The following is a 23,922-nucleotide window of genomic DNA, read 5'->3' as shown; positions in this document are numbered from 1 at the left end:
TCTATCTGTCTGGTTTCAGCAGATTCTGAGCAAAGACATAGACAGAACCACAATCTAGGTGCCAAGCTGCCTTGGTTCAAATCTGTATTCTAGCCGAGGATCAGGGTAAGTTCCTTAATTTCTCTGACCTTCAGATTCCTTGTCTCTAGAATGGGGATAATGCATAGCTCAGAGCACTGTCATGGTCATTAAATGAGATGACCCACATGGTACTGTGTGCCCTGCACATAGTCAGATGAACTGGAGACCTTCAGCTGGTCCCTCCAGACCCACTCTCTGGACTTCTCCACCCTACTGTGGCATGTCTGAGAAGCTGACCTTGTGGATTGCATCAGTGGATCTCCTTGCCCTCTGGCCTCTGGTTGGATTTGTTCATTGGAGGGGACCACAGAAGGCCAGAGGGCAGGTTGGGGCATTTGTTCCAGGGCATCCTTCTTGCCAAGCCACTGTGGGTGGGCCCTGTCCCTCTGTGAGAGACTACAGCTTCTGTCAAGTGGCCCTCTTTGGACACATCCTCACTCCTGGCTTAGTAGCTGCTCCTTCCATTTGCCCCTTCAGGCCAGGGGGGGGAGGCTGCTTCATGCTGTTTCTTAACGTCCCTTGTTGGTTTCCTTTTATAAATATAAATATAAATACACACACACACACACACACACACACACATATTTGACTGCACTCCAAGGCATGTAAGATCTTAGTTCCCCAACCAGGGATTGACCCACACCTACTGCAATGGAAGTGCAGAGTCTTAACCACTGGACCACCAGGGAAGTCCCTATAAATGTTCTTTATTAACCTCTAATCCGTGACCTTCCCTGGGGGCTCTGTGGTAAAGAATCCGCCTGCCAATACAGGAGAGGTATGTTTGATCCCTAGATCAGGAAGATCTCTTGGAGAAGGAAATAGCAAGCCATTCCAGTATTCTTCTTGCCTGGGAAATCCCCTGGACAGAGGAGCCTGGTGGGCTACAGTTCATGGGGTTGCAAAGAGTCGGACACGACTTAAAGACTAAACAACAACAAACCATGACCTAGTGTGAATACGCTTTCCCTGTCCTGTGGGGACCCAACTGACACACAGGCCCCTGCCTTGGCTAGCCCTCCTGTTAGGGCCGGGAAGAGGAGGAGGAATCATGGGTGTTCCTCTTTTTCCATCTCTGCCTTTGCCTCCAAACCTCCCCAGAAGAGAATGAGTACCAGGAGTGATCCAAACGAAGAAGGCTAAGAAGGCTGGAGGGAACAGCTCAGGATGAGCTGATAAGGCAGGAGCAGGTGAGTTGTCAGAGAGAGGGAGAGACAGAAAATGGGAGGATGGAGGTGAAAAAGGAGAGCAGAGAGATGAGGAGGCATCTAGGACCTCCTAGCGAAGTTTTGGTTTCGAAACAAAACAGATTCGAGGTTGAAGAGCAGAACCCGGTTTGACCGCCTGTGAGAAGAGGCTGTTGAGAGGGCCGTGGAGCTTAGGCCTCCACTGTGGGGTCCACACCTCCCCCACCACGTGTCCTCAAACAGGACAGCAGGTCCTTTCCTTTTCAGGAGACTGACACCCCTGCCTGAGGCCCCCCGCCATCTGAGCAGCCTGCTCCACTTATCTGTCCCCTTAGACTCTGAGCTGTGACTCTTATCTGGGTGCCTGGGCTTGTGGAGCCAGGCGTCTCAGAGAAGCAGGGGGGAGAGTGATGCTGGATTGCTAGGGAGGTGGCCCTAGACAGGCTCCTTCTAACAGGACTGTCTGCTCCCCACCCCAAGCTCCCCCAACCCAAACAATCACCCCAAGTCTATGCTCCCCTTGCTGGGTACACCTTCTTTATCATAACTGCCTGTCTCTTCTCTTATCAAGGCACTATCTAGTTACTAATGTATCACATCACTAGTATCTGGTGACTTGCTTGACATACAGTAGGTATGCAACACCTAGTAAGGGTTCAACCAACATTTATTCATAAGAGAAACTGCCTTCCTGAGCAGAAGACCCCAATCCCATAGGCATCAAGGGTGGGGAGAGCCCTGCAGGGTGGGAGCCAAGAGGCCTGAACCACACTTTCATTCCATCAGCCTGGTGGCTTTGGACATTCTCTTCTCTTTCTGGACCTAAGTTTTCTTATCTGAGACTTAGACTTGACTGGATGTGATAATCTATGGTTCTACTGCCAAGGAAAGATTATTTAAAGTACCATGATTAATACATATAAATGACTAATACAGGAAAGTTTTGAATCACAGTCACAAACCTTATCTGAGTCTTTCTTTTTAATCCTGGCCAAAAACCATAGGTATTTTTATATACTGTCCCCATCCTAAAAAGAATACATCTCCTTGTCCATCCACATAAGGCCTCTGTGCCCACGAAATTAGGTAATTGATTAACTCACTACCACACTCATTTATTTATTCAACAAATATTTATGGAATGCCTGTCATGAGTCACGGATGCATCGCCCATTTCCTTCACTGCCTTTGTGGGAAGTTCAGAGAGAGCTAGAGGGTAACAAAGATGACAAAGAATTTCATACTGGCATGGAGGTGGCTTGGGCTTCCCAGGTGGCACAGATTAAAGAATCTGCCTGCCAATGCAGGGAATGCAAGAGACTTAGGTTTGATCCCTGGGTCAGGAAGATCCCCTGAAGTAGGAAACGGCAACCCATTCCAGTATTCTTGCCTGGGAAATCCCATGGACAGAGGAGACTGTTGGGCTACAGTCGATGGGACTGCAGAGAGTTGGACACAACTGAGCGCGTGCACATGCAGAAACACACACACACACACACACAGAGGGGGTCAGGGGAGGCCCCTCCCTCATCACTTGCCCATTTCACGCCTCCTATTGTTCAGCAAAGGTGTTTTTCCTGGGAGACAAGCCCTGTTGCACCAAGGAGAGGTCTGTGGCTGTCTCACAGACTCTATGGGACAGGTGGTGACATCTGATTGTGTTCCAAAGCTCAGAAGTCTGGAAAGAACAGGGTGCCAGGTAACCCCCAGGCCTTTCCATATGGCCCAGTAGAGTCCCACTCATACCCATCAACTATGCTGTGATGCACACTAGCCAGATACAGGTACAAAGTGCCTCCAATGAGGCTGACTTGGAACAAAGCCTCTGAGCCCAGCAACTGCCCAAAGACTTTTCCCGAGTCACGTCATTGATATGTGGAGGATAGGCCAACACCCCAAGGCAGAATAAGCATGCTCACCATCCAACACAAGGATGGATGCTGAATAGGACCCGCCAAGGACTCTGGATAAAACTGAAAGGGCCTTTCCTCTGAGTGCTGGGTTCTGGTCTGGCCATGTGTCTTTTCCCCACATAGCTGTGGAAACCATCTGATTCTAACAGAGTTCTTGCTCCTCTGTCCGCAGTCTGTCAGTACAACCACAGCTTCGTACAATGGAACAAACACAGCATTCACGTAATCAGAGTCACAGCCACAGCAAACAGCAGTCTATTCCTTCCAAGAATCCCTTGGATATTTCAGTTTTCCTAAAACTTCCTCTCTCTTTGGTCTTGGGCACACATGGGCTCAGCATAGTCATCTGCAGGGGTGGGAGGAGGGAGAAAATTTCATTTATGGAATCTGGATTGAAGATGCTAGCTTAAGGATGGTGGGCTGTCTGTGGAGCCCCAGATGGGCAATGTGGGACAGCTCCTCTAGGACGTGTCCCATGGGTGACACCCAGCAGCACTGGGCTGGGTACATTGCTAAATTTGGCCAGGTTGTTTCCCCTTTGGAAAGAGAAGCTGCTGAGGGCAGCTGGAGAGAGTGCCTCCAATGGCATCCACTAGCCCCTCAACAGATTCCTCCCTCCGGCTCAGGTGGGGCCCTATTGCTGCTTAGCAATTTTTTCACAAAATAACCATGCTATTTAATTTACCAAAGAAGAAAGACCAAAAAACAAACAAACAAACAAAAAAAACCCCACAGTACAAGCACATCATAGGAAATTTAGAAAATAAAGGTAAATACAAAGAAAAATCACGCTTGATTCCACATTGCACTACCCAGAAACACACACTGCTACCTGGTGTATATTCCTACAATCTTATGTCTGTCCATAGTTAAGACCTATTACATATTCTTCTCAAAAATCAGATTGTCATGTTTATACTAGTTTTTCAATGAACACATCTTGAATATTTTTTCATTTTATCAAATACATTTATTTTTTTCTAGTATCATTTTGAATGGATGCATACCATTCTATTACATGAACCTGCTTTATCAAGTTGGGGTATAAATTAGATGAATATTTCATAAACATTTTTCATTAACCAGTCAAGCCCATCTGAAGTAAAAAGAAATACAGTATCTCTCTTGAGTGCATCCTCCAGCCTGAATTACTCAAGCAAATCAATGACTTCCTTGAAAGGGTGGTATATCCAAAGGCCAGGTGATAAGAGCGCTGGAGCCTCTGATTACCTGTGACTTCTGTTGCTACTCCCAATGTGTCCCTGTATAACGTGGTTCTGTAGAGTCTCAACATCTTTGTCCACGAACGCAGTGATGTCCTCACTGTCCAGATTTCTAAGAGATCGCTAAGGTAATTCTCTAATGGAGGTAGGCCCTTGGTGTGCCAAAGCACCTAGAATGTGTGGGCTTCCAGCTCTATATACACAAGCCAGAACCCTGACAACTTAGTGCCTGGCACTGAGTTTGGACAGCCTATCAGTTCCCACCACCAGTAGACCTCCTTCAGAACAATCCTCTTCTAGTAGAGAGAGTCTGACCTGTTGATCTCGAAAGGGAAGAAGTTAAATGCTTCCAGTCCTTTCCTTTTGGAGGCTTTTGCATGCATGCTTGCATGCTAAATCACTTCAGTCATTGCAGCCCTATGGACTGGAGCCTGCCAGGTTCTTCTGTCCATGGGGATTCTCCACGCAAGAACACTGGCGTGGGTTGCCATACCCTTCTCTAGGGCATCTTCCCCAGTCAGGGATCAAACCCGAGGCTCTTATGTCTCCTGCTCTGGCAGGCGGGTTCTTTACCACTAGTGCCACCTTGGAGGCTTTTGGCCTGATATCAATTGGCCCCCCTCCTTCTCAGCCACTACTCTTAAGAAGTTAAATGAATTCCTTCAGATTCTCACTCCACACCTCAACTTTTCACTGGTTTGTCATGCATTATTTTATTTGCCTCTCATGTAACAGAACTGTCTTCTCTTCCAAGCTCAACTCATGTCTTGCATGGGCTGTTAATAGTCCTTCCATCGCCTCCTATATGTCTTCTCTTTATTAGTTATCATGTCTATATCTTGCATCTTCAATCTCTCCCTCTTTACTAAGTTCTTTCCTACCCAGACAGACAAATTCCTTAAGACTCCAAAACCAACAAGCAAATGAACCCTCTTCCAATCTTAATTTCCCTGTAGCTATGACCCAACTCTCTCCTAATTTTTCTGGCCAAACTTAAAAAAAAAATGTATTGGAGTACAGTTGATTTACAATGTTGTATTAATTTCAGGTGTGTAGCAAAGTGACTCAGTTATACATATACATATTCATTCTTTTTCAGATTCTTCTCCATATAACATATAGGTCATTACCCAAACCACTGAAAACAAGTGAGAATCTACTCTTACTGTCTTGACTCTTCAACCCATGCACCTGGGCACCTCGGCCATCATCAACTGAGACCACTTTCTCAGAGGTCACGACCAACCAGGGTCACCATGTGTTCCAGTTTGCCAGGAATAATCCTGGTTTATTCCTGTTGTCCAAGAGTCTTCTCCAAATGTCCCAGTTTAAACACTAAATGATAAGTTTACCTTACCAGTAACCAGCTACAACCAACACAGCCGACAGCTCCACCACAGTCATTCTCCACCATCTGCCAGAACACTGGCCTCTACTGACTATGCCATTCTTGAAATTTTCCCTTCCTCTGACTTACTTGACACCTCTCTGCTGGTTTCTCACCTCTCCTTTCCACATGTCTGCTCTCATTCACATCCACCGCTTTCACTTTCCCCATAAATGCTGGAGCCTTGCAAGCTTCTGCTGCTCTCATTTAGCATTTACTCTCCTTCTGAATTTCACCCACACCCACAGCTTCAGCTCATCATCCCCGCCTTCGCCCTCAATTCAGTGCAAATCTAAAGACTTCTGGAATCATGGTAGCTTAAATGCAGGTTTACAAAACTACCCACCCCAAACTTGACAGAAATGAACAAAAAGAAACAAAAATGAGAGAAAAGGCTGCACCAGGGCTGAAACCATGGCAGGATGCTCCTCAGATACAAAAAAGATTTAAATAGAGACAGACCTTCCTCTTGCCGTGATATAAAGATATATATAGATATATTCCCCCTAAATTAATTTATAAATTCAGCACAATTCTAATCAAAGTACCAGCATGATTTTTAATACAATCAAATAATTTTATGCTTAATCTGGTAAAAGAAATAGGAGAATTCTAAAAGAGATGAGCAGTAGAGGATAGAGATTCCTTTAAAAAAAAGAGAGAGAGAATAGTACATTACAGTAATGGGTGGTCAAGAAGTGATATAGGACTAGCACAAGGAAAGGAAATCATGGAGCGTAGACTCCAGAAATGTGTATAGAAATGTAGTATATGAGAAAAGAGGCATTGCTAATTAATGGGGGAAGATGGATTACATGTGTATATGAAAATGCATTTACAGACAAAAAAATGTAAGTGAATATTTCTTGAGGTCGGGAGGAGCTTTTTAAGTATGCTATCTAGGTCAGAGATCATAAAAGCAAAGTCTGATATGCTTCACTTCATAAAAATGAAAATTTCTGCATGACAATCACTCCATAACAAAACTTAAATAACAAACAGGATGATGGGGAATAAGTATTTGTAGCAATAAATGATAAAAAAAGGGAGTATTCTCCCCAATATAGAAAGCATTTCTTCAACTCTATGAAGAAAAGATGAAAACTAAACAGAAAGTGGGGGAAAGGGATGAAAAGGGTTTGCAAGTCATTATTTGCTTAATCAGCTACCTTGGATAAAGGCAGGGAGGGTGTAGTCAGTTGGAAGAGTGACAGAACACAAATGTTATCAAATCCTCCCGTCTGGGACTATAAATAAAGTTCCATTAACATCCATCACCCAGAGTTCCTGCTGTTTCTCTTCTGGCACCTACAGGACCTCTGCCCTCTTCCTCCTCTGCCACAAGTATTTCTGGGAGTTCCAAAAAGGGAGCCCACATATGCTGAAGCATCACCCCAGCAGCCACAATCCCCATATGGCATCTTCAGAATTCTTCCTCTTCTGTCCTAGTTCAGTGCCTGCTGCCAGCAAAGCCATTCCGACAGTGACCTGTGTGTGATACTGCTCTGAGGAGGCACCTCCCTTCCCAAGTTCCCAAAGCCACCATTCCCTGGAGCCAGAGTGCACTGGGCTTCCTCTACCACCCAGTATCCAGCCTCCCAGCTAACACCAAGGGGATTAGCCCAACTTGAGAGGAAGACGTGGGGGAGGGGGGCGGGGGCAGAGAGGGAGGATGAAAAGGGACTGCCTTAGTTTCCCATCACCGCTGTAACAAATGACCACAAACCTACTGGCTTGAAATGATACGCCTTTGTTCTCTCACAGCTCTGGAGGCCACAAGCCCAAAATCAGTTCCCCTGGGCTGATGCTGGCAGGGCTGCACTCCCTCCAGAGGCTCTAGTGGAGAATCCTTGCCTTTTCCAACTTCTAGTGCCATATTGTGTTTCTTGGCTCGTGGTCCCTTCCTCCACAGTCAAAGCCAGCAGCATAGCATCATACTTTAGGGGTCATGTTGTCTTTTTGTTCTGTGTCAATCCCCTTCTGCCTCTCTCTTATATAAGGACACTATAAGAGGTGCTTTTACGGCCTGCCCAAAAAATAAAAAACAATCTCCCCACATTCAAGATCCTTAATCACATCTCCCAAGTGTCTTTTATCGTGTAAGGTAACATTCACAAGGTTCCAGGGATTAGGATGTGATTATCTCTGGGGACCGTTATTCAGACCATCAAAGGGGCAGATGCCTTTTCATCATCGCCTTTCTTTCTAACCCCAACCACCTTCCCCACTTTAGGAAAATCACATTCATGCATATTTAGAGATGCAAATAAATGCTAATGTTGTCCACACCAGGAGTATCAGATCCCTAGCCTGACAAACCAAGTGCCCCATGAAGCGGGTTAGGCCACCAGTCCTGAATGTATATGGAGGGTAGTCGGCGAGTCAGGGCTACAGAGCTAAGCCTCTGAGGACAAAGCACCCCGCAGGTTGATCACAGAGTCACAGCAGAGACAGGGCTTGGGGCACCAGCTGGCTGGAGCCCTTTTCTACAGTCCCCTGGCAGATCTTGTCTGCCTCGCCACCAAGTCCTGTCAGCAGCTACATCTTTACATGTATCGTCTTGCTATTTACATGTATTGCATTGCTATTGCTGCTCCTTCAACAACATGCTGAGCCCAACTCAAGGCTGGAAAGAGACGCACATTGGATGTAGGTTCAGACTGATATCTAAGAGTCAACATGGGACAACAGTCCTGACCAGAGACTCCTAAAATAATCCCTGGGGAGATGGTCCTGAGATAGGCACCCATAAACAAACAGGAGACTGGAGCAAGGGAGCACAGTGGAATGGGGTCTGCCTCCAAGGATTGCCTTTGAAATGCAGTGGGTAATGTTTTAAAGTTATCACCATAATCATCAACAACTGACATCTCCATAATCACCAGCTCAGCCATTAACAACAGACTCCCCATCACCACAAGCTGAAGGCCTATGAGTGTGCATGGGTGGAGGGTGCCAGGGTAAGGAGGGCACTGCTGGAAGGGAAGTCTGGGGAATTACTGTCAGCCAGGCTAAAAAGCAGCTTGCTTACCAAGTTAGAGACTTCGGGTTTTATCCTAATTCCAGAGGAAGTCACTGAAGAGTCTTCAGTAGACATGGCCAATTTTACATTTTGGAAAACCACTCTGGCAGTGTTGTGGATAATGGATTCTAATAACACAAGGCTGGATGCGGGGAGAAGAGTTATGAGGCTGTTGCCATAGCCTAGGCAAGAAGTAATCTGAAGTTGTGTCACTGGGCATGGTAAGAAGTAGATATATTTGAGAGATACTTCTAACAGAAAAATAGCAAGATGCTTGAATTGATTGGATGTGGGAAGTGGGGGGTGGAGGAAGACATCAGGAGTGATGCCCAGGTTTCTGGCTTTACCCACTGGAAGGATGTTGGCATCATTCACTGAGTGGGAAGAACAGGGGGTCTTTGGAGAAGAGCATGTGGAGGGGTACTTGTAAGACATTCAAGAGGCCATTGGTCAAACAGGTCTGGAGTCCAGGGGAGTGGTCTGGGCTGAAGGCAAGGATGGGAAGGCCTGGATGTGAGTGTCCAGGGATACAGATCACACGAGAAAAGAAAGGGCTGGCAACAGATTCAGAAACAATGCCAACAGGTAAAGAGCCAGAAGAAGAGGCCTTCCTCCCCCCACAAGGGAAATCAAGGACTGGCCAGATGTATAGAAAGAAAATCAGAAGAGTATGTATTTCTGAAGTCAAGGGAGAAGAATGGGGGAGGACGAGTGGTCAGCAGCATCACATGATGCTCAGGGGCCACATAGGAACAGCAATGAAATGTGGATTGGGCCTTGCTGAAGACACAGTGTGTAGTGAAGCCCAGTCTGTGGGCTAAGGATGAGTAGTAGTTATTGTTGAGTCACTCAGTCCTTTCTGATTCTTTGTGACCCCATCGACTGCAGCATGCCAGGCTCCCCTGTCCTTCACTATCTCCTGGAGTTTGCAAAACTTCACATCCATTGGGTCAGTGATGTTTTCTAACCATCTCATCCTCTGTCATTCCCTTCTCCTCTTGCTCTCAATCTTTCCCAGCATCAGGATCTTTTCTAATGAGTCAGCTCTTCATATCAGGTGGCCAAATATTGGAGCTTCAGCATCAGTCCTCCTAATGAATACTCAGGGTTGATTTCCTTTAGGACTAACTGGTTTGATTTTCTTGCAGCCCAAGGGACTCTCAAGAGTTTTCTCCAGCACCACAATTCAAAAGTATCAATTCTTCAGTGCTCCAACTCTCACATCTGTACATGACTGCTGGAAAAACCATAGCTGTGACTATACGGACCTTTGTCGGCAAAGTGATATCTCTGCTTTTTAATATGTGTCTAAGTTTGTCATAGCTTTCCTTCCAAGGAGGAAGCGCCTTTTAATTTCGAGGTTGCAGTCACTGCCTGCAGTCATTTTGGAGCAGAAGAAAATAAAATTTGTCACTGCTTCCATTTTTCCCCCTTCTATTTGCCATGAAGTGATGGGACCAGATGCCATGATCTTAGTGCTTTTGAATGTTAAGTTTTAAGCCAGCTTTTTCACTCTCCTTTTTCATCTTCATCAAGAGGCTCTTTAGTTTCTCTTCACTTTCTGCCTTTAGGGTAGTGTCATCTGCCTATCTGAAGTTGTTGATATTTCTCCCAGCAATCTTGCTTCTAGCTTGTGCTTCATCCAGCCCAGCATTTCTCACGATGTACTCTGCCTAGATGTTAAATAAGCAGGGTGACAATATACAGCCTTAATGTACTCCTTTCCTAATTTGGAACCAGTCAGTTGTTCCATGTAAGGTTCTAACTGTTACTTCTTGGACTGCATTCAGGTTAATCAGGAGACAGGTAAGGTGGTCTGGTATTCCCATCTCTTTAAGAATTTTCCACAGTTTGTTATGATGCACACAGTCAAAGGCTTCAGTGTAGTCAATGAAGCAGAAGTAGATGCTTTTCTGAAACTCCCTTGCTTTGTCCATGATCCATAGGATGTTGGCAATTTGATCTCTGGTTCCTCTGTCTCTTTGAAACCCAGCTTGTACATGTGCAAATTCTTGGTTCATGTACTGCTGAAGCCTCGTTTGAAGGATTTTGAGCATTACTTTGCTAGTATGTGAAATGAGCACAATCGTATGGTAGTTTGAACATTCTTTGGCATTGCTCTTCTTTGGGATTGGAATGAAAACTGACCTTTCCCAGCCCTGTGGTCACTGCTGAGTTTTCCAAATTTTCTGGCATATTGCATGCAATACTCTAACAGCACTTTTTAGGATTTGAAATAGCTCAGCTGGAATTCTATCACTTCCACTAGCTTTGTTCATAGTAATACTTCTTAAGGCTCGCTTGACTTCATATTCCAGGATGTCTGGCTCTAGGTAAGTGAACACACCATTGTGGTTATCCAGGCCATTAAGAACTTTTTTGTATAGTTCTTCTGTTCATTCTTGCCACCTCTTCTTAATCTCTTCTGCTTCTCTAAGGTCCTTACCATTTCTGTTCTTTATTGTGCCCATCCTTGCATGAAATGTTCCCTTGATAGCTCCAATTTTATTGAAGAGAACTCTAGTCTTTCCCATTCTTGCTACTCTCTGGAACTCTGCATTCAGATGGGTATATCTTTCCCTTTCTCCCTTACCTTTTGCTTCTCTTCTTCCCTCAGCAATTTGTAGATCTTCCTCAGACAACCACTTTGCCTTCTTGCATTTCTTTTTCTTTGGCATGGTTTTGGTCACTGCCTCCTGTACAATGTTACGAATCGTCATCCATAGCTCTTCAGGCATCCTGTCTACCAGATCTAATCCCTCGAATTTCTTCATCACCTCCACTATATAGACATAAGGGATTTGATTTAGGTCTACCTGAATAACCTAGTGGTTTTTCCTACTTTCTTCAATTTACGCCTGAATTTTGCAATATGGAGCTCATGATCTGAGCCACTGTCAGATCCAAGTCTTGTTTTTGCTGACTGTATAGAGCTTCTCCATCTCTGGCTACAAAGAATATAATCAATCTGATTTTAGTATTGACTATTTGGTGATGTCCACGTGTAGAGTCATCACTCATGTTGTTGGAAAAGGGTGTTTGCTATGACCAGTGTGCGTTCTCTTGACCAAACTCTGTTAGCCTTTGCCCTGCTTAATTTTGTACTCCAAGGCCAAACTTGCCTGGCATGAGTGGCAGTTGAGAAAGGAAGGCAAGTGAAGGCCACCCTTTAAGAAGATTAGGGACAGGACAGAAAGTGACAGTGGGGTTCAGGGAGGACCTTTTTTGGAGAGAAAAGATTTGCTTTGGTTTAAATGCGAGTGAGAAGGATCCTGCAGGAAGAGGTTGAGCACTGTGGGGAATTGGTAACCGGTGGATGAAGACAAGGCAGATAGGAAAACATAATGGGGTTGCCAGGTGGGTCGCACTGAGGCACACTAGACTATGAACTTGAGGGAGAACAAAGTTGAGTGGCTGTGTGACTTTTTCCCTGACCACCTCAGCAGGGCTGCTGTAGCCCATGAACCTTAGAGAAGGTGGGTGGCTGCACTGACCCAGGGCTAGTGTTTCCAATTTGACAATCAAAAAAAATTGTGAGGCTGGAACAAGAGAGTAGAGGGCACTGGAGGTGAAGGTTGAGGTGCTTGGTGGGTCTTGAAGTCGAAGCTGGGGAAGGAAGGGATGAGGCAGGAGGTGGGTGGACAGAGCTCGCTGTACCACTGAAGAGCAGGCGTAAAGGGAAGATCCAGAGAAGGTGGAAGGAGCGGAGGATGAGGTCAGACCGGGGAGCCTGAACTTCAGATTGCAGAAGGTGGAGCAGTGCTAAGTGATAGCCATGGAGTGGGTGACTGAGGTTGAGAAGGGCTCTGGACATCCAGAGTCAGGGCCACGGTTCATGTGGAGCCCCCTCCAGGTGGGCAGGAAGCCAGGTGGGAATGACCCTGGAGACAGCCACGAGGGGGTGTGGCTTGCAAGACTCAGAGGAGCAGGCGGGTGGAGTGTTAAGGATGGTAGAGGTGTGGTGGTCTGGGAGAAGCCAAAGGGACTAGCCCTGTCACCACCCCTGACCTCGGGCTGGGGTGGTCTGTGATCCATCCCTCAAGGACAGCAGAGGAGGGTGGTCTCTGTGAAGAGACCTGTGTTCTCAAGGGACCTGACCGAGAATTCCCTTCTGAACATGACTCCAGAGCGGTGTTGAGACAAGGGGCCATCAGAACAGATTGCAGAGTTAGCACGGCAAGACAGGACAGTGACTCCTCGTCTAGAACTGTATGACCCACGTTGGTCAGTGAGGGCCTGATCAAAAGCTGTGATGACCACCACAGCCTTGGAATCATTATAGCTATTCTGTGCTCTCCTTGAGCAGAAAATCATGTCCTGCTCATCACCAATCCCCTGCAATGCTGGAGACCTGTGTTCAATTTCCGGTTCAGGAAGATCCCCTAGGGAAGAAAATGGCAACCCACTCCAGTCTTCTTGCCTGAGAAATCTCAGGGACAGAGGAGCCTGATGGCCTGCAGTCCATGGAGTCACAATTGTTGGACATGACTTAGTGACTAAACCACCACCACAAGGAGTGGTAGAGACAAGATGAGTTCCGAAATGTCCATGGACTGGAGGAATGCTTCCCAGTAGGTCCAGTTGGAGAACAGGGACCTCTTTTTCATTGAAAAAAAAAAAATTCTGACTTTGAAACCTCAAAATATATCTGACATGGGAGCAGCTGCAATGAACACTGCCAGTGGTAGGCAAGGGTAAGAGACTGGGTCAGATGTAACTGCCTGCAAACCCTGGCTCTATCTTCCTCTAGCCGTGGGAGGGTGGGCAACTCAGTCATCCTCTCCAGTCTCAGTTTAATCATCTGTAAAATGGGGATAATACCCTTTACCTGGCAGGGTTCTAGCAAGGATTACACAAGCTAATCCATGCTAAGTATTTGGCGCAGTGCCTGGCACTCCTTAAATGTTAGTTATCATGACTATGAATTCAGTTATGCTTTAAAACACATTTCTGTTTTACTCATCACACTAGCACCCACACACTGGGGAAATGGTTGTTCATATCCATGGAAGGCACATTTCTTATTCAGTCAGCAGCCTGTGCTTGGGGAGGCCATGGAGATTCAGGGACCTCTTGCAATAACTTGAAGTCTCGCAGGGCCCCTTGGTCAGTCCACATTATCCCGTCTCACCCTGTGATCTGACTCTCCCCAAGGCAGGCATAGTAAGGAAACTGCAACCCAGAAACTTGCCCCTGGAAGGACGAACAGGAATGCTCAGAAGAGTTGGTGGAAATCGGTCTCACTCACCTCCCTGTTCTCTTCCTGTGGCAGCTTCAGCCTGTTGGCGGTTCCACAGACGCCTGGGCCTGGTTGGGCCTGTGTGTTTGCAGTGTTGCTGCTGTCACCGCCAACTGCACTGTCGGCTGTGGGAGTGTGGGCCTGGGCTCCAGGAACTGTTGTCCCAACTCTGACTGTGGCTCCAGACTTAGTCACAGTTCCGTCTCAGTCCCTGCCCAGTCTCTGTCACAGTTCCTGTGTCAGACCCTGTCACAACATCTGACACGGTGTCACAGCCTTTGACACAGTCTCCATCACAGTCCTGTCACAGTCTCTATCACAGAATGTCATAGTTCCTGTCAGCCTCACAGCCTCTGTCATAGTTTCTGTTACAGGGTCTACCACAGCCCCGACGCAGTCTCTATCACAGCCTCAGTCATAGCTCCTGTCACAGTCCCTTGTCAGAGCCTCGGTTACTGCCTCTGTCACAGCCTCTGACACAGCCCATTACAATCCCTGTCCCAACTTCTGTCACAGCCTCTGTGACAGCCTTTGCACAGCCCATCAAAGTCCCTGTCACAAAGTCTCTATCACAGCTCCTGGCACAACCCCGATCATAGACTTGGTCATAGTTTCTATCACAGCCCCTATCACAGTCTCTGTCACAGCCTCTGACATAGTTTCTACTATACCTTGTGTCATAGTCTCTGTCAAAGCCCCTGTCAGTCTCTGTCACAGTCCCTGTCATAATCCCTATTATACCTATGTCATAGACTCTGTCACAGCCCTGTCATAGTCTCTGCTACACCTTGTGTCATAGACTCTGTCACAGCCCTGTCATAGTCTCTTACACCTTGTGTCATAGTCTCTGTCACAGCCCCCGTCAGTCTCTGTCACAGCCTCTGTCATAGTCCCTATTACATCTTGTGTCATACCTCTGTCAGTCTCTATTACACTTTATGTCATAGCCTCTGTCAGAGCCCCCGTCACAGTCTCTATTACACCTTGTGTCATAGTCTCTGTCACAGCCCCCATCAGTCTCTGTCACAGCCCCAGTCACTGCCGCTGTCACAGTCTCCTCACAGTGTCTATAATAGCCCCCATCAGTCTCTGTCACAGTCTCTATCACCCTCTCCCTGACTCTGACTCCGCTCTAGACCCTGCAGGGTAGTCTGTGGGGCACCGCTTTCATTACACAGCGGAACTGTCTCTCCCTGGAAGGCGTCCAGCAGAAGGCTCATGTAATAGCAGGTTATCCTGATGTGCAGGGCTTGTGGGAGGGAGGTTGGGCCGGGAGGCTCATATAAAAGATGTGCTTCACAGGGAGCTGGAGAGCAGATCTCCCCACCAGCCTCCTGGCCCTGGCTGTGGCACATTCCCCGCACCCAGGGGCTGGGATGGGGGAGGGGGCCCATGTCTCTGTCTCTGGGAGGATGACTAAATGGTTTTGTGGTTTTCCTTCAGTCTCTGCAACCCCACTATGAGCTTTCAAGAGCAAAGACTGTGTCATTTTTTTCTCATTCCCTCACTGCAGAGCTGAGCACACGGCTGGGCTCCCAGGGCACAACTTGAAGGTCACATCCAAAGTCCTGGTTTGTCTTGAATTGGTTCCAGTTGCTTCCGTTTGCCTCCAGAATGAACCCACCGTGGCTGCTCACTGCTCCCCAACACCAGGGCTGAGGCCTCCCAGACCCAGCCCAGTGCACTGGGTCCCTGGTGCCTGGTACACCCACCACTCTGCCTTCACTCTTCCAAACCACACATGCCTTCTTCAGAGACCAATTCAAACATGACCGTCTGCCCTGTTCCCCTCCTCTATGCCCTTCCCCCTCCTTCCTCTGCTCTCCAGCCACTTGTCCACATCACATGACCCTCGTCTCTGGCTTCCAGATGGGAATTTCTGTATCTGTCTCATTCCTTCCACAGCTGAGGTGCCTAAGCTCAGGGACTGGACCTTCTAGCATCATATAGGAGGTTCTCTACATTGGGCTAGATAAATAAACTGGTGGGTGACCGAACAAATGAAAGGAGTGACGTGAAACTGGGAGAAGGAGAACATGCAGAGGCATTGGGGGGGTGGGCAGAGGGCATGTCAGGGAGGACCGCATGAGCAGAGCTCAGGAGTGGGGAGTCCAGTGCTTGTGGGGGGCTATGAGCCCACTCCCGGGGCCACCTCATGTTCCCGGGTGAGCTCCGCCTTCCCAGCTCTCCTCACTACCTCTCCCATCTTGCCCCATTTGCCCATACTCTTTCCCCTCTCCCAGGCCATCCTGTCTCTTCTTTCCCTCCCTGACACCTCCAGCCCAGGCTGCTGAAACCACCCCCAGGGCCCCTGTCTAAACTCACTTCAACCCTGATAGATTGTGAATTCCAGACATAGGGCAGAGGAGTCTCTAGTACTTACTTCTTGGCAGCTCGGCTCAGCCGGCACCTCAGGGGCCTCCTCCCACCGCGAGTGCCTCACTCTCCGGCCTGGCTCTGAGTCCAGGTGGCCCAGACGCCCTGGAGCCCCAGCAGGACACAGAGACACAGTCCAGGCCTGGCCGAGCTGTCAGCACATCTTTCTTCTGCCTCCCTGGGAGGAGAGGGGCCTGGTGTCTTGGCCAGGGATCTGGCAGAGTACTGGGGGAACAGCTGGGAGTGCAGGATAAGGAGCTGGGGCTGGCCTGCAGATGAAAGGCCTCTGGGCTCACTCAGCTGGGCACCGGGCACTCCCAGGTGGGGTCCTGCACAGAGGCAAGGGTGGAGAAGAGGACAGTAGAAGAGTTCACACTCCCAGATCCTAAAGAAACCAGGCAGAGCTGAGAAGAAAGCAGTTGGCAAGGCCAACAGGAAGTTGAACTTGGCAGGGGGCTATCTTTCACTAGTGCCTTAATATCACTGGGAAAGGGTGGGCATGTGGGCTCCTGGGGGCGGTTGTTGGGAAGAGGGGATTGGAAGGACTCAATACCCTTTTTCTATGGGGACAGCAGACTTTCTCCTAAGACAAGCTTAGGACAACAGGTTAGTGACCCCTTAAACTGGATCTTTACTCTGACCCTGCCTTGTTTACCCCACTGAGAGAAGCCTCACCCCTACCAGGCTGCTCCACTTACTAGTTCCCCCTAAGAAACATTCACCAGTAGAAAACCCTACTAGAAAACTTGGTTTACTTTCCATCTCCTCCAGGAAGCCTACCTGGACCATAACATGCTCAGGAGCACCATTGCTCTGAGCTTCTAAACTACTTACTCTGATCCTTGATTACAAACCTCTGGGTGGGATAGCCTTTCTCTGCTTCAACCAGATAGGAACTGCCCGAGCTAGGGAATCTGTCTGCCTTCTTGGCCTCCAGCCATGTTGTGGCCATGCTCAGGGGTGGACAGCCAAGGGCTTGGTCAAGACTGGGTAGGTGACTTCTTCTCTCCATACATGTACAACCAATTGGCCAGCTCCCTGTGTGTCCCACCCCCTCTTCCCATTTCTTCACCAGGAAGCCTGAAGATAGGAAACCTGAAGGAATATAATGGGTTCTTGGGGGCCTAGCCCCCAGATCAGGACTGTCGGTAGGAAGTTGATACATCTCTGATGCAGCCCACAGTGCAGACCTGCATGGTGCATGGGGAGAATGGAATCTATGATAAACAGAAGGATGCAATTGTACATGTATTGGGGGCACAGGCTCAAGGATGTGACCTCTGAGTCAGTTCCCTCTGATCCCACTTAAACAAGCACCTACCCCAGAGAGAAGAAAGCCTGCCTTCTGGACACCTAGCCAGGACATATCAAGGATGGAGAATTCAGAAAAAGCAATCTGTATAGCAAGACATCCCTTTCATCGCAATAGCAATTTTTAAGATGAATATATGACCTAAATTGAATTCCAAAGGCCACATGTCTCCCCCTCTGTTGGCTAACACAGGTTTCATTCAACATTCTACCACTCAGTGTTTATTAAGAACAGACCACACATGAGAAGCCATGCCCACTGCATTTGTTTTCTCATGTAGTCTTCAAAATAATTTAGGAGAGTCACATCATTTTTTTTTTCCCTTTTTGGCCATGCCACTCAGCATGCAGGATCTTAATTCCCTGACCAGGGACTGAACCTGTGCCCCTTGCCATGGAAGTACAGAGTCTTAACCACTGAACCACCAGGGAAGTCCCAGGAAGTATATATCATTAAACCCATCTTATACACAAGGAAGACTGAGGAATACATGGGCAGTAAAAGACAGTATTTCATTCTACAGCTTCTGTTTTACAGTCTCACGCTCTATTGTTTATAGCAGGGGCTTCCAGGCTTTTGGAATCCACAGACAAATAACATTTCAAAAATGATTCTGGGGAACAAACACAAAATCCTATGCCAACTTTTTTATTTAGCCAAGGACGTGAAAAATACCCTCTCCCAGCACTATGATTTCATAAAGGGGCATTTTAACACAGAAGATGCAACAAGGATATAATGGTAGGATAAAGACAGCTTTTTAAGAAAGGACGTTGGCAACCTTACCCTAAAAATCCTCCATTGTTCTTTCTTTTTCTGGTTAAATTTCAAGCAGAACTGGCCAAAACCTTGGCATTACACAGTGTGGGAGCCACTGCCCTATCCCAGAGTTGCACCTTTAAGCAAGAGCAGACCGTGAGCAAATAAACTTCCAGAATTTTCCATTCCTTTCTGCCCATGCAGGTTGCCACTGTTGTGGCACTGATCGGTTGGTATGTATATAATCAGCTACATCCCCACCCTATCCCCAGCAGGTCTTCTGATATTCAGCATTCCTTCTAGGGAAGGAAGTCTATTCTCCCCAGCCCATGCTCTCTTGGACCCAGATTTTTTCTGGGTTTGCATTCCGGGAATACCCAGGACCCCTGCAGCCTGGCAGGGTACACATCTGTCTCCCAGAGGTACTCAGTCCTCCACTGCAGCGGAGAGTCAGAGATCTCCTCCCTATCTCAGCCCAGAGGCAAGGCCTTCCCTTGCTGGGGTCCCCAGATCCTGTGTATTGTGTTACCAGGTCAGTGCAGAGTAGATGTCAGGCTTTCTAGGCAGTGCTGGAAAGGAGAGTGTGTGAGACCTGAGTGAAGCAGTGGGGAGACTACAGACGTGCGGGCTCCATTCTTTGCTTGCTCTCTGCTTTAGCCACACTAGACTCAGAACTGCCTCTCCCTCCTGTACCTGGGCCTGCCCCCACCCCCATCTGTGTGAGTCACCTGCTCAGCCGAGAAGAGGCTGACCCGTAGAGCCCTAGGTGTGGCTCCAGTTCCATCATATTCTTGCTGTGGGATGTTTAGCAAGTCACTTAAGTCTCTGTGCTTTAGTTTTCTAGGTTGCAAATGGGAGTATGAATGTTAGGCTGAGTTTGGTGAAACTGGAAAGTTTTGACCATATTTGGCCCACAAAAATTTCATGCGGTTTAATAAATGAAGTGTAAGCTGTAAAGTGCTGGATACATGGTCTTTCACCAAATCCAACACCTCCTCCAGGAAGGTGCTCCCTAGCTACCCCCAAGCCTCAGTGAAGTACCCCTCCTCAAATCTCACTGGTCAAGGCATGATTTAGCACACAGTTCTTTTCTGTCTTGAGTTTTCTCCTCTTTCCGGAACATGAATGTAGATTCTCCACAACATGGAGCCCATCAAGGGCAAGACCTGGGTCTCCCCCTCCTAATTCCCTCAGATTGCTGGCATGCCACAGCTATCCTCTATTACAGTTTTCAGAGGGAGAAGACTAGGCTTCACAAGGGGTTTCCATGAACCTGCTTTAATAAACAGTCATTTCTTCACACAAGGGTGGTCCTAGATGGCCCTGAATGGGTGGTATTAATTAAACTGAGGGGAGGGGAGGTGCTAGATGGGGAGGAATTAAGGGACACTGACTCCTGGCCAGCCTGTGACACCAGGGTGCCAGGAAGCAGAACCGTGATTGAATCCACCATCTACTACACAGAGCCCCTTCAGTGACATTAACTAATTTCCAGGGTCCCTCACTCATGTGTTGAGTTGACATTATGGATCTGCTGTTCCTCACCCCCCCAACTCTGAATTGGTGCTGAGTTCCCTGAGATGAGTCTGACCTGTCCTCCCCCTAGGGAGCTCTCCCCTGAAGGCGACACGGCCTGTACTGTGTAATCAATAGTCAGGCTGATGGGAGCTCCTGGGCCATGGGACCCAAAAGGGGGACATGGCCAAAATTTGGATGGTCAGGAAAGGGGTTCCTAGATGAGGAGATGTCCCTGCCATGGGTCACTGGGGAGCTGGTCTGGGTTGACTTCCTGAAGCTGGGGTAGGGCAGCCTAACTCCCGGCTGACACAGAAACCCAAAGAAGTGAGTTAAATGGCGCACCAGGGCAGGCAGGGCTCACCACTGGATAAAAACACTCCTCCTCAAGGAGACCCAAGGACATTCAGGGATTAGGCCTCCCAGCATCTGTGCAGAGAACTGTCAGCTCAGAACTGCTCAAAAGTAGAAATGCCAGCAAGCAGTGATGTCATCACCCTAGTCATTCCCTCTCCCCCTGGGAGGTCCTGTAGTCCTGAGTAGAGAGCAGAAAAGCTTCTGCCAGATTGCAGAAAATTTCTGCTCTGAATGGGGTGCGAGAGATGGTCACAAGTGAGCTAAGAATGAGAATAAAAAATTCTTTCAAGAAAAACTTGATGTTATTCTTTAGAGAGGTGGCAGGGCTGGGGGATCTTTTTGCCTCCCCCCTATCAGTGCTGAGAATCCACTTCAGCATTAACACGAACTCCAGCCTCCGCCAGCCAACCCCTTCCCATCTCATCTCTGAGCTAATCTGGCACGTTGGCCCTGACAGGGTCTAAGTAACCCCTGGGCCATCTCGGCAACCACCTCCCCCGCCCAGGGGAGGGGGAGGGTGTCTGGCTAGCCCTGCTTGTGAGGATGGGGGTCAGGCGCTCTTAGAGGGCTGGAGAGGAGCACCGCTGTATCTCTGGCAGAGCTGGTGGGATTTGTCCATAAGCCCGGAGACTGCACAGCTGGACCGCCGGCGGGCCTGGGGGTGGGGGTGGGGAGCGGACTCAGAGGGAGTGGGGGCTGTGTAGCTCTGCTCAGGGGTAGGGGCCGGGGTGGAGCAGGACCTCCCCTAGCGTTGGGGTGCCACAATTTGCAGGAGAACCAGGGAGAAGGAGGTCCACAGCCAGTCCCGGAATGCCAGGTCGCCCAGGAGAGCCCGCTTGCTGGCTCCCCGCTGCAGCAAGCTAGTCTCGGAAACCCGCATCGGAAGCACTCCGGAGTGCGTGATCCGACCCCGCATCCGTGACTGCTGAAGGCGCATTTCCTCGAAGTCTTACCTCGAAGGGCTTGGGTCGCAACCGCGCGCCCTGTGCCTCTTGGAGTTTCCCCCACGCCCTCCTGGCCGGGTCGCCGCGAGACTCCGCAGGGGAAAGACCAGCGGGGGATTCGCCCCCGCCCGTGTCACAGGAAAACCCCAGGAGCAGCCCCGACGCAGTGCATTTCCCGGAAACCCCCTCTCCAGGCGCGCTGCGGGAAGGCCCGGGACTCCGCCAACAGACGGCCCGCCTCCCCGGAGGAGGGTCGGAGACCCAGCTGAAAAGCATAACCGCGGGGGAGAGGCGAGCCCGGTGCTCGGAGGAGAGACCGGGAAACCCCGCCCTACCCCTCTATCTTGGGGTGGGGAATTAGCAACCCAAGCCCGAGCCCTGGGCTTGGGCGCGCTCCCAGCCTTTGGCCAAGGAAAGACACTCGAGCTTTGAGGATTAAGGTCGTCTCTCACCTCGGCCCCTAAGGTCGGGCACGGGTCCACCCTGCGCCTCACGCCGGGCCCGCCTCCGCCCCCCTCCCGGCCCCTGGCCCTCGCGCCACTGCCCCTTTAAGAAGCCCAGGTAGGCAGGCCGGGCTGCGGGAGCCGCTCCTATGGCAACCCGCGAGCTGCGGCGGCTTCATGAATATTCCGGGGCGCGGGAGCCGAGGGCTGCCGGAGGGCGCTCCGGGGGAGGCGGCCGCTGATGTAAGCCCGGCGGGCCGCTGGGCTCCGCTCGGCTGCAGCGGGAGCCCCGGGACGTGCTGGCCGGGCTCGGCCAGAGGAAGCGAGGCGAGCTCGCGAGCTGCTGGCCACAAAGCCCGGGCGGCGGAACAGACAGACAGCCCGCCTGCCCACGGGACACACGCCCCAGAGGAGCGCTGGCCGTGCGCTCTGCGCTCCGGAGCGGTTTTCCGAGCGCCGCGGCCGCAGCGCCGCTTCAACCCGCTCCCATTGTTCCCCGCGGGGGCGGGGCGCCTGGAGCCCGGCCGCGCGCCGCGCCCCTGACCGCGGGAGTGAGGGAGGGAGGGAGAGCGGGGTCCCCGCGCCCAGCCGGACCCGGGAGGAGGCGCAGCGCGGAGAGCCCCGGGACCCGAAGCCGGACTGGGAGCCTCCCCGCCGCTCACAGCCTGCCTAGCATGGGCGCCTGAGGCGGCTGGCGCCGGCGGCGAAGGACGCGTCCCTGCGGGCGGACTGACCGGCGGGAGGAGCTGGAGCCGGTCCGCGGCGCCGCACCCGCGCCCCTGCCCCTGGCCCGGTTCGCGCCCCAGCCCCTGGAGCCATGGACAAGCTGCCGCCGTCCATGCGCAAGCGACTCTACAGCCTTCCGCAGCAGGTGGGGGCCAAGGCGTGGATCATGGACGAGGAAGAGGACGCCGAGGAGGAGGGGGCTGGGGGCCGCCAGGACCCCAGCCGCAGGAGCATCCGGCTGCGGCCGCTGCCTTCGCCTTCACCCTCGGCTGCCGCGGGCGGCACGGAGCCCCGGGGCGCGGTCCACGGGGCGGCAGACGGCGAGGGGTCAGCCCGCGGCGCGGGCAAGTCCAGCACGAACGGCGACTGCAGGCGCTTCCGCGGGAGCCTGGCATCGCTCGGCAGCCGGGGCGGCGGCGGCGCGGGAGCGGGGGGCGGCAGCAGTCACGGGCACCTGCATGACTCCGTGGAGGAGCGGCGGCTCATCGCCGAGGGTGACGCGTCCCCCGGTGAGGACAGGACGCCCCCGGGCCTGGCGGCTGAACCCGAGCGCTCCGGCGCCTCGGCGCAACCTGCAGCCTCGCCGCCGCCGCCGCCCCAGCAGCCGCCGCAGCCGGTCCCCGCCTCCTGCGAGCAGCCCTCGGTGGACACCGCGATCAAAGTAGAGGGAGGCGCGGCCGCTGGAGACCAGATCCTCCCTGAGGCCGAGGTGCGCCTGGGCCAGGCCGGCTTCATGCAGCGCCAGTTCGGGGCTATGCTCCAGCCCGGGGTCAACAAATTCTCCCTGAGAATGTTCGGCAGCCAGAAGGCGGTAGAACGCGAGCAGGAGAGGGTTAAGTCGGCCGGGTTTTGGATTATCCACCCCTACAGCGACTTCAGGTAAGGGGGCCCGGCGACGGTCCTGTGGGTTCTCTGAGCGGTCGCAGGCATGCTTCCTGTCTCTCGGCCCTGCCTCTCAGCCGGAGTTAACTTTCCTTTCTCGCGCTGGGAGCTTGGGGCGCCTCGAGGCTCCGAGACACCCCCAGACCTCCTCTTACACCGCGCTGAGAACTTTCCTCTGTGCTCCAGCCTCCCAACCTCATCCTCTTGGCCACATTAGAGGCAAGCTGAAAAGGTGTTCAAAGCCTGGCCTAGCCCTGCTGGCAGCCACGATGAGGCTCTGCCACCTTAAGCTCCACATCCCGCCTCCCTCTTCTGGGCTGCAGAGTCAGGGTGGACATCCTCGCGGCTGCTCCAGGTCTTTTAGCCTGCAGAACAGGGCCTGGAAGAGAGAGTGACCTTTTGGCATCTGAGCCAGCTCCTTGGGCGCTGACCCCAGGCATTATTATCTGCCTTCTGGTGTCCTGGGAAGCTGCAACTGGGGTTGCTCGAGGGAGACTGAGGTCACTGGGGCCTCAGGTCCAGGGTAAAAGCCTTCTGCACCCACCTTAGCCCTGGG

The 23,922-nt window shown here is 50.7% G+C and overlaps 2 protein-coding genes across 4 annotated transcripts in view; one reads left to right on the top strand and one right to left on the bottom strand.

Annotated features, from left to right (window-relative positions):
- REC114 (REC114 meiotic recombination protein) overlaps positions 1 to 21,620 on the bottom strand; it is a 183,774-nt gene extending 162,154 nt beyond the window's left edge. For 2 of the 3 annotated variants that reach the window (XM_070468807.1, XM_070468808.1), the window contains exon 1: positions 21,325 to 21,620. In XM_070468807.1, coding sequence (XP_070324908.1) covers positions 21,325 to 21,591 — 267 coding nt within the window. In that variant the 5' untranslated portion in view covers positions 21,592 to 21,620. The remainder of the gene's footprint in view (positions 1 to 21,324) is intronic. The other variant, XM_020893535.2, reaches the window with a different exon arrangement.
- A 191-nt stretch (positions 21,621 to 21,811) lies between these two features.
- Positions 21,812 to 23,922, top strand: part of HCN4 (hyperpolarization activated cyclic nucleotide gated potassium channel 4) — a 50,464-nt gene continuing 48,353 nt past the window's right edge. Inside the window, exon 1 of the mRNA XM_020893528.2 lies at positions 21,812 to 23,363. Coding sequence (XP_020749187.2) covers positions 22,576 to 23,363 — 788 coding nt within the window. The 5' untranslated portion in view covers positions 21,812 to 22,575. The remainder of the gene's footprint in view (positions 23,364 to 23,922) is intronic.

Source organism: Odocoileus virginianus, chromosome 6 (genome assembly GCF_023699985.2).
Source record: "Odocoileus virginianus isolate 20LAN1187 ecotype Illinois chromosome 6, Ovbor_1.2, whole genome shotgun sequence".
Taxonomy (NCBI): Eukaryota; Metazoa; Chordata; class Mammalia; order Artiodactyla; family Cervidae; genus Odocoileus; species Odocoileus virginianus.
The sequence above is the reverse complement of the archived record's forward strand: the minus strand, read 5'-3'. Positions and strand labels throughout refer to the sequence as shown.